A 15,712-nucleotide genomic window follows, 5' to 3' on the forward strand; every position below is an offset into this window, starting at 1 on the left:
TACTTTGCTCCACCAAGCACGACTCGCGTCCTTGACAACTTTAGGAGGGAAGGTGGAGAAACTTGGGATGGTAAGGCGAAATTTTAGGGAGTCATTTCGTTTTCGTTTCGAGGCAATGGTATTACTGTATAAACAGTGGGGAGCGGTTCAGATTGCCAAGAAATGAATGCAAATGAGGTTAATCAATTTGAATAATCCCTCGCCTGTCCTTGGTCGCAAAATGTGTTGCACGCACTAGGGCTTGTGTGCAAAGGCAATGTGAACTTTTTCTCGAGCTCTTCGTCCTCTTATTAATGCACATAGAAACTCAGAAAAGAAAACAAGGAACGCTTCTATGGCTCAAGTTGCGTGATTGGACCTGATTTGAAATGAAAACACTTGGAAAGGGTCCGATCGTGATTCGACGAATCGTCTTTGACACTGAAACACCTGTTTTAGTCCATGTCTCAAAGGTTCCTATGCGCCATTAAAATCAGATTTGAGAAGCCCTTTTCCGAAGTTGTCCATGTTGAAAAATAAAAAAGCCCAGTTCAAACTTTTGAATTAATGAAGCTAGACATCGTGCTTAAGTTGGCGGAGGTAAAGTTCCCAGCATGGTTTTAGGGTCCCCCCAAAAACTTAATTGCTTTCTCAAACGCATTCACTACTGTACCTTGGTACGTTGGGATCTGTTAGTGTGCCACTCAATTTGGAATTTGAGTCAATTGGCATTCATTTTTTGGTTGAGGATCATTGGATGTCGAAAGAACTCTGTTGATATGTATGCAATCAAACCTCTCAACACAGAGTTTAGGCAATCCATTACTTGGATCTAGAAAATTGATTTTGACATGGAAGTAAACAACTATGTGTAGATGGACCGATCTGTCTCAGCTGGTATTTTGGAGAGGGACAAATGCAAGATTAAAGCACTGAATTGACTTAAATACCCCCCAAAACTATCCACGATTGATCATTTGCCAAGTAGAATTTGCTTATATTATTTGCTTACTACAAAATAGGATTGTGTTCTAACACGTTCCCGTGCGATGAATGGGCACAATCTAAGATGGCCATGCCACGGACTACTAGAAATATGGACTGCGAACGAGCTACCCGCCAAAGCGGCCTGCTCTTAGTCATAGCAACACTTAACCACTTTCCTACTGAAAGTAGTAAAATAAGAAACATATATTTCTTCTTGATTCAAGGCAGGTCATTTTTATATTATTTACTTGTGAAATGGTTTGTTTCAATGTTATGAAGTCAAAAGCTTATGAAGCTGGCCAAGAGCAGGCCGAAAGAACGAATTTTATGTAGAGTTTACTCCATAACTTTGGACATACGTACATCTCCTGAGTTACCTGGGCATAGCTTCGGGCTCAAATTTGACCAAGTTCATCTATTCAACGAGGTCTTGTGATCGTATGAAGTGCTTTTATGGATAAAGTGAACGGTTTAGGAGATAAGAAATTGTTGCTTCTGTTCGCAGTCCACATCTCTAGACGTCCTTGGCCATTCGCATCAGATCAAAGTTCAATTAAGAAAAATTCTCCAGTATTACGTTTGCAAGAAAAAAAGCAGTCCTACGTGAAAGTGTTCAATCAATCTCATCGACCAGTGAAACGTATTGATTGCAGATTTATGTTTGTAGCACAAGGTATGAAGCGCCTATAAATGTTTAGCATAGGTCCACGATGAATTGAACCAGATATGTCTTCCATTTAGCTCGTGAGGCCAGCCTAATTGCAATGATAGTCGGGTAGCCCTCGAAACGACCGCCCCACTTTCCACTCACAGTTCATTTCCGACACCTTTCAGTTTGGGCAGCACCCACTCCTTGGATGAAGGGGGCTTGGTGATGAATGGGACCACCAAATTCATGGTCAATTCCCAAATGGGTCTATCCTTGGCCAAGCGAATAAAAGCCAGGTGAGTTATCATGAAGGGGAATTGAACCAAGGATTTTGAAGTACACAAAATATGGCGAGTAACAGGGTGGAGACTGAATCCCAGAACCTTAAAGGATCAAATCACACCGCATAAATCCATGTCCCAGCCATGAGGTCAGTCACACGCCCCGCCTAAGGGACGAAATAACACGGTTTATACAGAAGCCATAGATTTATGGGCCCCTCAGCTGGTTTGGGGACGAAGAGGTACGAATATAATTGGGGAGAACCAGTAAAGCCAGGAGAGCCAGGAGAGTCGAGAATGGAGGGACAAGTTAGGTGGATGGCTCCAAATAACCTTCAAGGTCGTAAATTGTGGTTGGTCTCGTTGACTAACAACGCATGCGGGCCAATGTCTTCCGTTCGCTCGTTGGCTGGTGGGAACACTTGAACAGTATTCGATCCTTATGGGCCGGCAATAAAATCTCCTTCTTTCTCACAAGCCAGTCTCTTTACCTCTTCCCTCTCTCACTTCTCTTTGGCCCCTGTTTCGATTTTCGACATTTCTCATCTATGTTCCCAATTCAGCGACCATGGCAACCAACCCCTATCTACTACAAGCACAAATTGGCTGAAAAAGGGAAGGTACAAATAATCCCAAACGGCTCCACGCTCGTACTTCCACTTAAAAAGCCTTCCCAAGAGCTTGAACCGGCAATCCCCCCAGTAATGTTGTCGATCTGATCTACCAATGAGAGTAAGCCTTTTTCCCCGTCTCAAAGGCCATGTGCCTGGTAGAAGGCCATGTGCTTGATAGCGAATCGGAGGCATCGAGATGCTGGGTATTCTTATTCTTTCTGTGCGTTTTCAACTTCAGCTTCCCATACCAGCGACCTTTATTCTGTTATTTCTAGCGCCTTTTTCGACTGCAGTGCCTTGACCGGCCAGAACATATCAGCATTGGTGAGCGAAGTGTCACACATTCTTTACTACGGCCTACCCAGTTCCCTGATGTTGGGGGTCGGGTTTCGACCCTCAGCTGCAGCCTTCTCAGCCTTGGCCCGAAGAACCTCATCCAAGAAGAATTCAGCTCCACTGGCCTTGTTTCAGAGCTCGACCAAAAAGCGTTCCTCCCAAAGTGTTTATAAGAGCAAGGCCGCCTCTTTCAATTTCATCAAAGGCTCTATGACTAACATATATCACAGTGCCACCAAGGACTAAGGACAGCGACCTTAATGCCCGAACACCTTTTTCTCCTCCCCATATCAGACCTCACAGAAGAAACATCCGAAGTTTTCCTTCCACTTATGCTGAACAGCCTTCACAAACCAGACGCAATTGCGAGAAGATAGTCTACTGACGGAAGTCCGCCTGTTTCGTTAACGCGATGGCCGTTGGAACCTTTAGTGAGTGAACATGAATCGATCAATTACCATGCACTTTTTACGTTCGTACAGTTGGTGGTACCAAGGCGTACATACATACAGAGGGGAGAGGGACCAAGAGCCTCGATGTCTGTGTTCCATCAGAAGTGCATTTATGCCACCACCTGCTGCTGCTGCTGCTGCTATTGTTGTTGGTGGTGGTGGTGGTGTTGTTCTGGTCGTCTTGGACGTCTTGGAACACTTTTCGGCTGTTGGCTGCATTTTTACCGATGAAACGCAATCATTCTCACACCCAATGTGTACTTAATGAAATATACTATCATTCTTATGTTCAATGTTAAATCATGGAAGTACTTCGGTTCAACCAAATTCATAGGCACCAAATATTCAGGGTAGAAGCAAAAAAGAATTTGGATGAGAAAATACTATCTGAAATAGAGAATCCATCATTCAGATTGGCCGCACCTTTCACTTGCCTTTTACGATCCTCCTTTAGTGGGTATGTAAAGAAATCTTTGGCCTTTGACGTCTCCTATTCCCTTTTCAAAGTATTGGATTGGACAAATCGAGTTCCAAGTAACTGTCTTCTGCTTCAGCGGCATTTCAGGTTTATTGCACAAAGTAAATATAGTAGAAAATTGGAATCCTGACTTCACTGAAACTTGCAGTTCATGCTTAAGCATGGACTACCGTATGGAACTTCGATATTGGAACCCACACCAATCTAGGCCTCATGATAGTAAGGCTTAATCTTATCCCAAGTTTCAAGTGATGACTAGCAAAAGGCCCTCGGTTATAAATGCAGATTGATGCGAACAATACTTTTGCGAACAAATAACTTGTAATTGAACAAACGAGGACTTCAAAGAGCCCATTTGCCTTTGGTTCAACATTGACCCAAAGCTGGATGTCCAATCCAATTAAGTTGTTCCCTCGTCATGGATCATGGTACAAACGGCCTTGAGGAAATGTTCCCGTGGCACCCTAGACCTCAATCCACTTAAGATCTCCTTGAAGTGGGCAAGCAAGTATTGAAGGAACACTTCTGGTTTGGTCGTTGTCGATGGTGGATGCGCCTCAAGACAGGATGGGACCCTCTTAGATTTCTTTGCTTTGTCCCTGACTAAACGGCTGAGGTGTTTCACGTCCATCAGGATCGAAGGCCTTGGGTAAGAGATGGGGGGGGGGCGTTCTTTTGGCACCCTAAACTACCTTGTGCCGATGCTCCCCCCATCACAATCTGGAAGTATTGAAGGAACACTTCTGGTTTGGTCGTTGTCGATGGTGGATGCGCCTCAAGACAGGATGGGACCCTCTTAGATTTCTTTGCTTTGTCCCTGACTAAACGGCTGAGGTGTTTCACGTCCATCAGGATCGAAGGCCTTGGGTAAGAGATGGGGGGGGGGCGTTCTTTTGGCACCCTAAACTACCTTGTGCCGATGCTCCCCCCATCACAATCTGGAAGTACTTGTTCTCACCCGAGGCCGACAGATGCAAAAGTGCATTCCTGCCAGGACAAAGTGTACGTTTGCAATGAGCCACGTAGGTTTCAAGACATCCGAAAGGTGGTGGAGGAGGAGGAGGAGGAGGAGGAGGATGGAAAAAATGCAGGCAGACATGTGGAAATCACCTCGGCCTCTCCGTCAAGTTTGGGTTGCAAAGGAACGGAGTTCCATCAAGTTTTTTTTACTTGGAAAACGAGTTGCAGTGGTGTGCCAAGATTGGGTTATCTGAATCCCTTTTCATTGGTAGTTTTTACCATATTACACACGTATAACGCGTGATTAAGAACGAGACACGTCCATGTCTAGCTTATAAGGTTTTCCTCAAACGATCTTGACATGTTGGATTTTTGTTTACTGAAAGCACCAGTTTTGCAAAAGAACGTGCCTATTCCGATGTAGATTACATGGCGATCAAAGATCTGAAGGGATGAAGGACGGCCTTGGAGCAATTGGTTTTGACTGCAATTTTCCTAAACGTTTTCTCTCTCTTTTTCTCTCTTTCTCTCTCCTTTGGGATTTAAAGCCAGACATTTTGGACATGAACAACACATGCCTCCTTTGGCTTTCTTGGTTCCCACGTACTAGACCATCGTCAAAGTGATTGGAAGTCAAATCAAGGATGAACGAAAGAAAGAGAGAGAGACACACACACCCATGCATACTTGGATGCCCGAGAGGGGCCAATTTCCCTTTAAGCGAACTTTGATCGTTGTCCAGCACATCAAAGCATTCTCGATGGCCCTGGTCAATCTCGTTTGAATTCCAATCAAAGTATGTCTTCACTGTGGCTTCTGTGTTTTGGCTATGGACACGTTGGTCTGTCGTGGAATTCCTTGTCAGTGTAATTGCCATTGAAGCATGTCACATGAACTGTACGTCTGTTGTACGCATGTACAGATCTACTCCCAAGGAAAGATACAAACCTCCATGATGTGAACACTGAAGAGTGTGTGTATGTAGGCTAGTGCCAAGATTATTTCGCATCAATTTGGCTTTGAATCATTTATACAATGACGTCAGTCGGGTTAACATTATTTGTGTATACAGAACATACACATGAGTACATGCAAGTACATCCAAGGTTGTTCGTGGCTTTGAGCCTTGATAACCACTGAAAAATTTTCATGCGCCTGATTTGCATTGACCTTTTAATGCTAGGGAGGTTTCCGTTCCTATCGATCCGACGTATTGTGCCTAAATGATTGTTCATATTCAGGATCCAAGATCCAAAAGGGTCTTTCATCACTTCTACCAATATCAGTGGCCAATGGTGAGGATTTTTATCCCAATCGAGATGGTCGTAAAATTTGATAGTAACTGGAAATAGAGACCGTTCGTCAAGTGAGCGAGTATGCCTTTTTTGCTGCATACCCTTGTCCAAGGAGATGTGCATCCATTGGCTTGTTGTTGCAATGTAGAAAATTTCTAACTGGCGAGCTACATGTACAGTAGTGTACATATATCTGGCTCAAGTGTAAATGGACGCCCTATTCACGTTCCACACCCATTACTCTAGATAGATAGATGGATAGATACATAGATCGAACTAGAGACTTGGACCACCGAGTCGAACCAAGCAAGCATTTCCCATTGTTCATTGGGATGATGAGGGAAACACGCGAAGGCTGCGTGCTTGCTGCCGATGTACTATGTAGCGCCTAGTGCCTAATGCCTACCCGACCCATCTCTCCGAGCATGGAGCATGTAGCCATGCCATCATGCATCTCAAAGAAGCATTCCTCATCCGATCTCTTCACCACTCTCCTCAATGAAAGCCTTGCGTATATCATGGACCTCCACTGCCATGATCCAGGAACTTGAGGGTTAACATTTTGTGTCTCGATTTGAAACTCTGTTTGAAGCTCTGTTTTAACCCGAAGCACGAGGTTTCTTTCCAATTATGAGAGTGGTAGCCAAGCGACATCCTGTTGAATTTATGCTACTGTCCATGTGTCGAGAGGTCCGCTCACATTCCACACTATGAAACCCCCGTGTTTTACGCCTAACCCGTCGCATGAAGGGGAAAAATCAAGAAACAAGGCCATTGTTTGGAATGATAAAATGACATGAGTAGATGATTCATTGTCGATTCTCGGCCATGATCGTGACTGACAGACTGGCCGACGATTGACGGACAGAATCTTCGAAGCTTCTACCAACAGGCTCTCCCTGACCGTGAACAAGTCTAGTACGTACATGCATAGTAGGATACTGTACGTTACGGCTCCGTATAAATCTACCACTCACACTTGAGATAGGATCCACGCTCATGCCCAATCTTCTTATCCCCTAAGCAATCTCAGACCTTGTTAATGCCAGGTCAGAATTTATTATTCGTCATGGATGACATGGCCAACCACGACCACTTGGGAACATGGTGAATACCACGTGTGTTTGCATTCTGCAATAACAGCGGAATTGTCCAGACAACATGATTGATTAGACTTTGGATCAAGGAGGGAATGTATGCCCTGCGAGATTTTGCTAGTTTATCGTTCAGATTTTTAAAGCTATTTTTGTTATGATTGAATTCGTTAATTGTTTGAAGAGGACGTTGGAGAATCAAATCGCAAAATGCAAGAAAAGAGTATCTAAAACGCCTTCAATTATGTGGAATGAACGTTTGTAATACATTAGAGCCTTGGCCAGACTTGGACAGAAGTCTTTGTGAAGAATGAGACGGATGAGTGTTATTCTTGAAATTCTTACGATGAAAAAAACATGACTTTATCTTTTGTAAATTGTTTATTCACGAATCTCTCTGTCTTTTTGAGCATTTTCTCAAACATATGGCCTCGCTTGTTGTCATCTTTGGATTTTAAAGGAGTCACTTCCGGAGAAACCCTATGAAAGAATAAGTAATTGCAGAAAAGCCCGCAGGAAACGTCAAATAAAGGCCAAAGGAGTAGAAAGCCAACCAGTCAGTCGTCTGGCTGGGCTCTATGCTACGTAAGTAGCCGACCATCAATCTCCATGTTACTTGTTCATGCTCGTTCATACTTTAATCATCTGCAGTTCGTCAAAGTATTCGACTTTCGTACAATCCATTTGGAGCTTCCATTAAATTCGCTTCCAAAAAAAGTTCCATTTTCTCAGGGATTTAATCTCTCCTATTCATCCATCCATCCATCGATCCATCCATCCAGCGACAGCGAAGGGAAACCATCGATTGGCGGATGAAGGGAAAGTCTCTTGCTAAAGAGCTTAAAGATAGAGAAAGAATGAGAGTAAGGTCTGAATTAGACATGAGGATGTCATCCAAGCTCCCTCATTATCCACCTTGTCGCCAAAGTTTGAACTACTATACATCGTCGGGCTGACTTCGAGGCTTCGAACCCACGTGTGAAGCTACTCAAATTGGCTTGGAGAGAACCTGGAGCAAGTTGACAAAGAACTTCCAGTCTCCTTTTAACACGACATCTGACCTCTTGGAACAGGATCGAAGAGTCACAGAGCACTGGTACGAGTACATTGTGCACACAGAACAGAGGCAGAACTTTTTTTTACCTTTTTTCTTTTCAATGTTCTTCCTCTTCACAGTTGGAAAAACTCCCTGGGTTTTGTTCACAGATATTCTGTTCAATGCTAGATCGACAACGTTTGGTCTTGTGATTCAACTGCATCAATATTCAATTGGCTTGCAATGTTGTTGTTTTTTTGTTTTAAATTCACGACAAAATGTAAGATTTTTTCATATCTACGTATATGCTAGTGGACGGATCTATGATTGGAGAGCTTCTGGATTTAGGGGTCAGTTTGCTGTGACTTGTCAAGTGGACACAATTGAAATCATTAGGTGGAAAACTTGGTCAAAAGATGGACCCATAGAAAGTGAAAAGGGAACGGAGGATTCGGCCACTCCTCTGACCAAGCAGGAACCCAAACGAATTTAAACCAAGAACGAACGAATAGTTCGAACACAGACAGAGAGAGAGAGAGAGAGAGTCCATATATAAAAAAAGAGCCATTTTTGATGGCCCAAGCTTTGCCAACTAAGATTGAGTGCATCTTCATCGGTGTCCACCATATGGAATTGGAGTCAATGCACAAAACCCTTGGTGAGCAATGTGGATTCAAATCTGAATGGAGAGCCAGGGCGGTTTCTTCAATTTGGTGTGCCCTCCTTTTTGCCTTTGCATATTCTGGCCGTCATATCTCTCAATTTCCACTTTTCGAGTTGAACAAATGGAACGAGATATGCATTTCCTCGTTTTATGGGTCTCCGATTGCACAGAGAGAAAAAAATTCTTCGCCCCCATTTTTATCCATCGGTGGGACTTTCGAGTGAGATGAAACAAGTCGTACACACATTAGCGAGGCTCTTCCAAGACACGATGAAGAAGAAGAGAAGCTCGTCCAGATGTTCTCTGGTTGCAAATCAATCGGCCCAAGTCTGATCTTGCCTTGGCTTCCCGAGGAAATCGGCTCTGACCAAAGTGGCCCAACAAATCCAAGCGCCAAAGGCACAAGACTTACGTACGTTCAAGAGGAACGGTCGATCGGTCGGTGGGACGGACAGACCGATGGACCGTCATGCCATTATTGTACTCAACGCTCCACGCTCTACATAGTGGAGGGCTTGAAGGCTGCCTGCTGCCTAGCCTTCAGATGAAAAGCAATCAAAAACTCTTTTGTGACTGTGGCCTCACATGTGGTGTTTTCTGTTGTGGTCGCTTCACTGGTCTGCTCCACCTCGTCCATGGCTCCTACTACCATCACGACCATCACCACCACCACCACCTCCACCATCCTACTACAATCCTCCTCCAGACTTTCAGTTCAAGAGTGAAGGTTGTGTGGTCCAAGGAGAGCGAGTCGAGCGAGATGTGATGCATTCCGAACCCCCAAAAGTGTTGCTGTTGATTGCCCTGGGTGAATTATGGTGTGAGAGCCCACCAAGGTCGCACGAGAAGCACTAATATGTGGACGACAGTATGTTCATCCACGAAACCAGAACATTCGTTGGCCAAGAAAAAGAGCTGGAAACGGAGAACTCGCAAATATATCGGTTGTTCTACAAAGAATTGGACCAAGAAGAAGAAGAAGCCTTCCAACGTTCAACAGAGTTTGAGAAGGAACTTTCGGAAGTTCGGCGAAGTTGGCCCCACTAGTATTTGCTTTTAGAACAAGTACCCAAGGTGACATCTTCCTGTCATTTTCTAGCAGACTTCGGACTTTGATCTCTTGGTCTTGTTCGTGTTCTTCATTGTCATGAAGTAGAGTCAACAAAGGCCGCTCGATATGAAAGGATTTAGCTTTTCCCTACCAGATCCGCCATGGCCAGCTAAATTTTGCTTGACACAAATGTTTTCCATAGTGCGAGCTTAAGGACTGCAAAAATACATCGAAACCGTTTTGTGCTCATGAGTATACTTTTCAAGGGCAAGATTGTGTATATCAAATTTGATCTTTTGTCAGCCCTGGTCATGTTTGTTTGGGTTGTAATATGTACTCCATGACCCTGTGACTTTTTGACCTCTTTGGATTTCAAGCAGTCGATTCCACAAAGGCCTCATTCTGGATGATTCTTCATCCGTCCTGCCTTTCAGTCAATTTCTATTCGCTGAGAAAAGAGCACGACTGCAAATGTTCTTTGAATTAGCTTTTTAACAATGATGGAAAGATCTTGGACCAACGCAATGGCACAAGACGTTTGATTTCTGAGAATGTCATAGAACTATCACATACATTTGCAATCTCTTCGGAATTGCCAATATGAATATGAGACCAGCCATGGAGCCAGATTATGCTTGAACAAATTCGTTCTTTATCTATCTAGAATCTTCATTTTCATTTCAAATGGGCGCCAGGGTAAGCGGAGCGACCAGGCAAGCTAGTCCTTACAACGTCCGTGTCGGATAGCTCTTTTCAACTTAACTTTAGTAAGATTCCTATTTTCGAAAACCAGAATGGTTTCCTGGCGAAAGATCGGGGAGGCGCACCGAACCGTGGACCTTTCTCATGCTCAGACATTGTGCTAACCACTTCAGGTCCTCTCTTAGATAACTGTCGGCCCCGGGGTTTGAAGCCCCGTCACCTGGGGAGAAGTTCTTTCTTTGCCTTCTGCTCGTTGCCTGATCGACCGCTACAGGTTACCATAACTCTTTAAGTTATACCTTCCCCAATATTCAGAAATGGTATACACGAGTAATACAGTAATCTGTGGTCCGACTGACCTCAGATTTGGCAAACATGCAAGTTGTTGCCCATCAAGTGGTAGGACAAAAGGCTTGATTTTTGAAGTCATGGACTACCGACCTAAAAGTCTTCCATACAGAAAAGAAATGAGACTCGCTCTTTTCTACGAGATACATTGACTTTCAATCCGAAAGTCGGACCCTCACTTGGACGTTCAAATGAAAACCTGACATGAGGGCAATTCATTTTACACAACAGTGAAATACCCCAGGCTACATAGGACACTGGAATAGGAATGTGACTCTAAATCTTACTTAGGTTGTGCATTATGGGTACAACCACAATAATCCGTTTTTAAAATCGGTTTTGAAATAATCGACCCTTAAAAACGTAACATCGCTGCAGACTATCAAAATATAACTGGTGAAATCTAGCCTATGGGAAAATCTGGCCAGTGCCCATTCATAAGAAAGGGCCATTTTCTGTCATATTTTCCTCATATTCTCGACCCACTTTAAGCCATGAAGAATAGGCTTCCGGTCAACACCCCTCTTTAAACTTGAAAAGGCAGAGCTTGAAGCCCCGAAATGGGCCAAACGTCAAGTCCAATCCAAAGAGCAGGGAGCGAGTGTCTTTGGTAGCGACATCGCTATTGGGCTCATCCTTCCAATGCACATCCACCACCACATTTGATCCTCTTTTCAGTTGAAAGCAAACATGACATGTCTTGAACCTCATTCCAGTCTGGGGATGGAACAATGGACCCTTCTTCGGGACACACCTTTCAGTAATGGACGTCTGCCAAGTGAACAGGGTTAGAAGCGATGTTATGTCAGCCAAGAGCAAACACTTATTGAGAGCAAATACAAAAATATCCATGCAAGGAAAACTCTTGTATTGGCTGGGTAAACGGGAACCTAAAGAGCTCGTCTGTCCACTGGTCGGTTCCAATCGACTAGTGCCAAAAAAGAGTTCTTGGAACGCGATGGCAAACAAATGTAAGATGGCTGGGGCATTTCAATATGGTTGTACAAGCCATTCCCCGATCGATTCCTAGAGGCATATCATCTGCACGGGTTCTACCTTGTGCCGCCCTAGTGAATCCGGTAGAAATGACAGAGGAGCAGAATTGGAACGTTGGAACAGGGGGGGAGGGGAGGGGAGAGAATTGAGAAAAAGTTTGCCTGTTCTCTCGAAATAACCCAATATGTTCTGCTTCATACTTGGCACACACACACACGCCCACATCCACACATACTGTACACACACATTCAGAGGCAGAACAATATTGAATCACTCATCTTTCTCTCTTTGTCGATGGCTGGTGCTTCACATTTGTTCCACTTCGTTCCAAGACCTACGGAAAGTGAGAAAAGAAGGGAGGCAAGATTGAGATATTAGGAGGGACCATTTCTTCCAATTCGAAGGGTCAATGAGCCAAATATCAAATATCACCAAACAGATGTGACCGCATTTGTTTCCACTGGATGAGGAAATGTTCGGTTTTTTGGCATTCGTGCTCGCTAGTTCACCAATTTCACCCGGATATGCCTACCTGTACGTTTGATCACAATTCTAAATACGTTCTTCAACATGAAATTCAAAGCTCCGGCCAGAGGAACCAGTCTGCTCATGTCATTAAGTTTTTAGTTCAGAGCTTGGTGCTCAAGCCAGTTATTAGTTGACGTGACAAGATTGCAGCACACATTTAGTAGAGCGAGAATGTCGCTTTGCCATGTCAGGTTGTTAATCATGTGATCATGACGATGCTCCATGCATGTGGAAGGCTCAATGACATTAATTAGTGCCACATTTCCGTAGTCATTTCTTCATCAACCCCGGAGAAACACGCTTTACAACATTTTTTTTTTTTGCTTTGGAGGAGCTTGTTTCATTGAGCCAATTCGTAAGGAGGGCTTCTCGGAAAGAGGCTCTCTTTTCGAGAGGCGACATTTAATGAATTGACGGCTGCTGTTTGTTTGGCTTATTTCTCGCCTTTAGAGTACGTAATGATATCAAAAGGCTCTTTGCACGTTAACTTGGGATGAAAAGCCCTTAGGCGCGCTCTAATGGAGGATTATCACAATCATTGCGCCATTTTCTCCCGCCTTCTGCATTCTTCGGGATCGAGCTTCTCAGGACGTTCCATTTAGGTTGGAACTTGACAATTCGGGTCGTCGTCGTAAATAGTCCAACAGATGAACGTGGTCGGATGGTTATTTCTAACGTAATACACCTCGATGAGTGTTGTGCACGAGCGATGTTGGGCTTTAAAGGATCCCAGCTCATACAAAACGACCGTCTGACATGAAAATTTGGACTTCAAAGGCCGTGATTAATTGGCTTGTTCGTGGCCTTGTCGTCCGTTCGTCCGTCCGCGTTTCCTGGGAGGGTTGTTGGCGAGCCTCCATCCCCTCGAGCGACAAAGAAGCACCAACAAAACACAAACCAAGAGCCGAGTTCAAATCCCCAAAGCTCATCGACTTTTTCGCTTTTTGTCCAAGTCAAAGGGTCGCTACGACATATTTCAGATGACAACTTACTCGTATTCAAGCTAGAAACGTCTCGGAATAGTTTTGAATTGTTGTTCACCCGAGGACAAAGAACACAGCGTGTGTGAGATATACTGTATGACTTGACTTGATTCTCTCACTTGGTAATTCGTCATGATCTACCAGCTACATATCTCTAAGCATCAAACCAGTGAGCTACACGTGAACATGGTGGGTGGGAAAAGAACAATGCTCAAAGCTGACAGATTCTCCCCCAGACCCCTGGGAGGCATCGGACCGGTCTTAAAACAACATTGAGACACTTTAAATGGGGGGCTTTAGTGGCAAAGGCCAAGTCCGTCGAGATTGTTCGTCACCAGTTTGGCCATCGCCCTGGCTAATATGGCTGCTGCATACATGGCATACATGGGTAGAGACACAAGACAGGAGACACGCCAGAGCGTGAGTCATCTCGGGGATGGATGTGCTGGATGATGCCAAAATGGATCGCCGGTCCAAGTCAGACAAGAAAATCGTTCCGAAGACGGGTCCCCGAATTGGCCGTTGGTTGTTCCAAAAGGCTTTTGGCACTCTAACATTCATAGAACTTGGATCTTTAGGCCGACCGACCATCGGGCGAAAAAGGCGGTGGTTGGCATAGGACGGCATTGGGAAACACAAATGAAAGACTTCAAAGGGAGCTTCGCAATGCATTGGCTTGAAGCGCTTGGATTGCACCAAGATTGACTGGAGGGAATTGGCCGTTTTCAAGGCACTTAATGAATGACACCGTGGCTGGTAATGACAAAATATTGGCATTCTCCAGAGTGCTTCTAAGCTGATAAATGGCACCGAGAGCATCTTGGGTCGTTGGATAGAGAAAGCGAGATAGTCAGCCATACGAAAGTCTGGCCGAGAGAGAAAATGAGTGAGGCCCGCCAAAGCGTCTCATTTGAGAATAGTGACAGTTTTGAAATACGCAGATACTCGGGTGAGTTATAGTTGGGTTAGGCTACTGGGCCATGACGGCCTAACTACTGGCATGTCGCTTCCCCACCACCATGCATAAAGAAAGAACAGGTTTGGCTTCCATACTCACTCTTTCTCTCTCCCTCCTATTTTGGGGTTGGTCGCGTTTGAGAAATGTGGCTGGTCCAGATTCGCAACGTGGAAACAAAAGGACCCGCTTCAAGTCTCCAAATCTCCCGGCCGTTTGAATGTAGATGGCGTCTCAAGATATGATTTGGAAGCCACAAAGAGGTGCTCATGCGAATGCACTTGGCGAAACACTTGTCGGGATCTATGCAGACACCATCGCAGTCGTCTGGCATTGGAGTATCACACAAGAGAGTGAGAGGGTCCAACTTTTAATCATGTTTAGTCAATGGGCTATCTAGACACAAGGAAACACTTTCAAAAGTATCGCCTGATCCACGCATGATTTCTATTCTCAAACAGCCTTATCAAGAAGTCCTTCGAAACAAAGTTCGAAGACCTTCGGAACCTCGCCGTGTTGAGCCGAGTTCACGTGAGCTCGAAGTATTGCTACCCAACCAATATCTCATCAGAAATTTTGCACCATAGAGGTTGCCATCAACGCGCACAATTTGTGTACAGCATAGCAGTCGGCCTTCGTTCGGGGTAATATGGTCCAAAGATTCGGCTTTTTGCTGGCTCAAGTTGGCCTGCGTATGTATGCAGTAGCTATTACTCGTGTGCCTAGCTAGCTTACTAGCTGTATATTTATGAGAACCCCCGTGTCCTCTATGCATGAAATTGCCATAAGAAAAGGGAGACACAAATATGGATGTGTTTTATTTGCTGAGGGTGGGTGCTCACTGATTTTCATTCAGTGCCATTGGAACAGATGGTATTGACCATAAACGTCAAGATGGCCCAACAGAAATGGGTTATTCTTGACATATAACGTAGAATTTGTTTTGTTTCATCTTTTTGGAACCTACGCTTCAAGTTGGGAACACGTGCGTGTCTTGGTACAAGTCACCTGAAGCCGGGTCCACGCTCATAAAATAATGGTCCGTTTTGGTTCTGGTTCCGAAAAACCGATCCCACGTCTTACCGTCTTCCTGCAGGCAAATCCAGGAAGCTCGAATCGAGCCATGAAAAGTTTTAGTGCCTTTCAACGAGATCCAAATCTGAAACAAACCTCTTGAAAGCTTTCCGCTTTCCTTTTGCTTTCGCAGGCAATTCTAATTTTCTTGGGTTCAAAATCGTCATGGGTTAATTTGAAATGGACCACTGGAATTTGACGTCATTTTAGGATCATTGCTGGATCTGCAAGGTAAGCCAGTGCTTTTCCA

At 44.5% G+C, this 15,712-nt stretch overlaps 2 protein-coding genes across 2 annotated transcripts in view; one reads left to right on the forward strand and one right to left on the reverse strand.

The window, feature by feature from the left end:
- LOC131879318 (uncharacterized) overlaps window positions 1–3,598 on the forward strand; it is an 8,250-nt gene extending 4,652 nt beyond the window's left edge. The window contains exons 5-6 of the mRNA XM_059225607.1: window positions 1,801–1,911; window positions 2,786–3,598. Coding sequence (XP_059081590.1) covers window positions 1,801–1,911; window positions 2,786–3,092 — 418 coding nt within the window. The 3' untranslated portion in view covers window positions 3,093–3,598. The remainder of the gene's footprint in view (window positions 1–1,800; window positions 1,912–2,785) is intronic.
- Window positions 1–15,712, reverse strand: part of LOC131879319 (zwei Ig domain protein zig-8-like) — an 85,701-nt gene that overhangs the window by 57,123 nt on the left and 12,866 nt on the right. The gene's annotated exons all lie outside the window — the stretch shown is intronic.

Source organism: Tigriopus californicus, chromosome 4 (assembly GCF_007210705.1).
Source record: "Tigriopus californicus strain San Diego chromosome 4, Tcal_SD_v2.1, whole genome shotgun sequence".
In the NCBI taxonomy this organism is placed as follows: Eukaryota; Metazoa; Arthropoda; class Copepoda; order Harpacticoida; family Harpacticidae; genus Tigriopus; species Tigriopus californicus.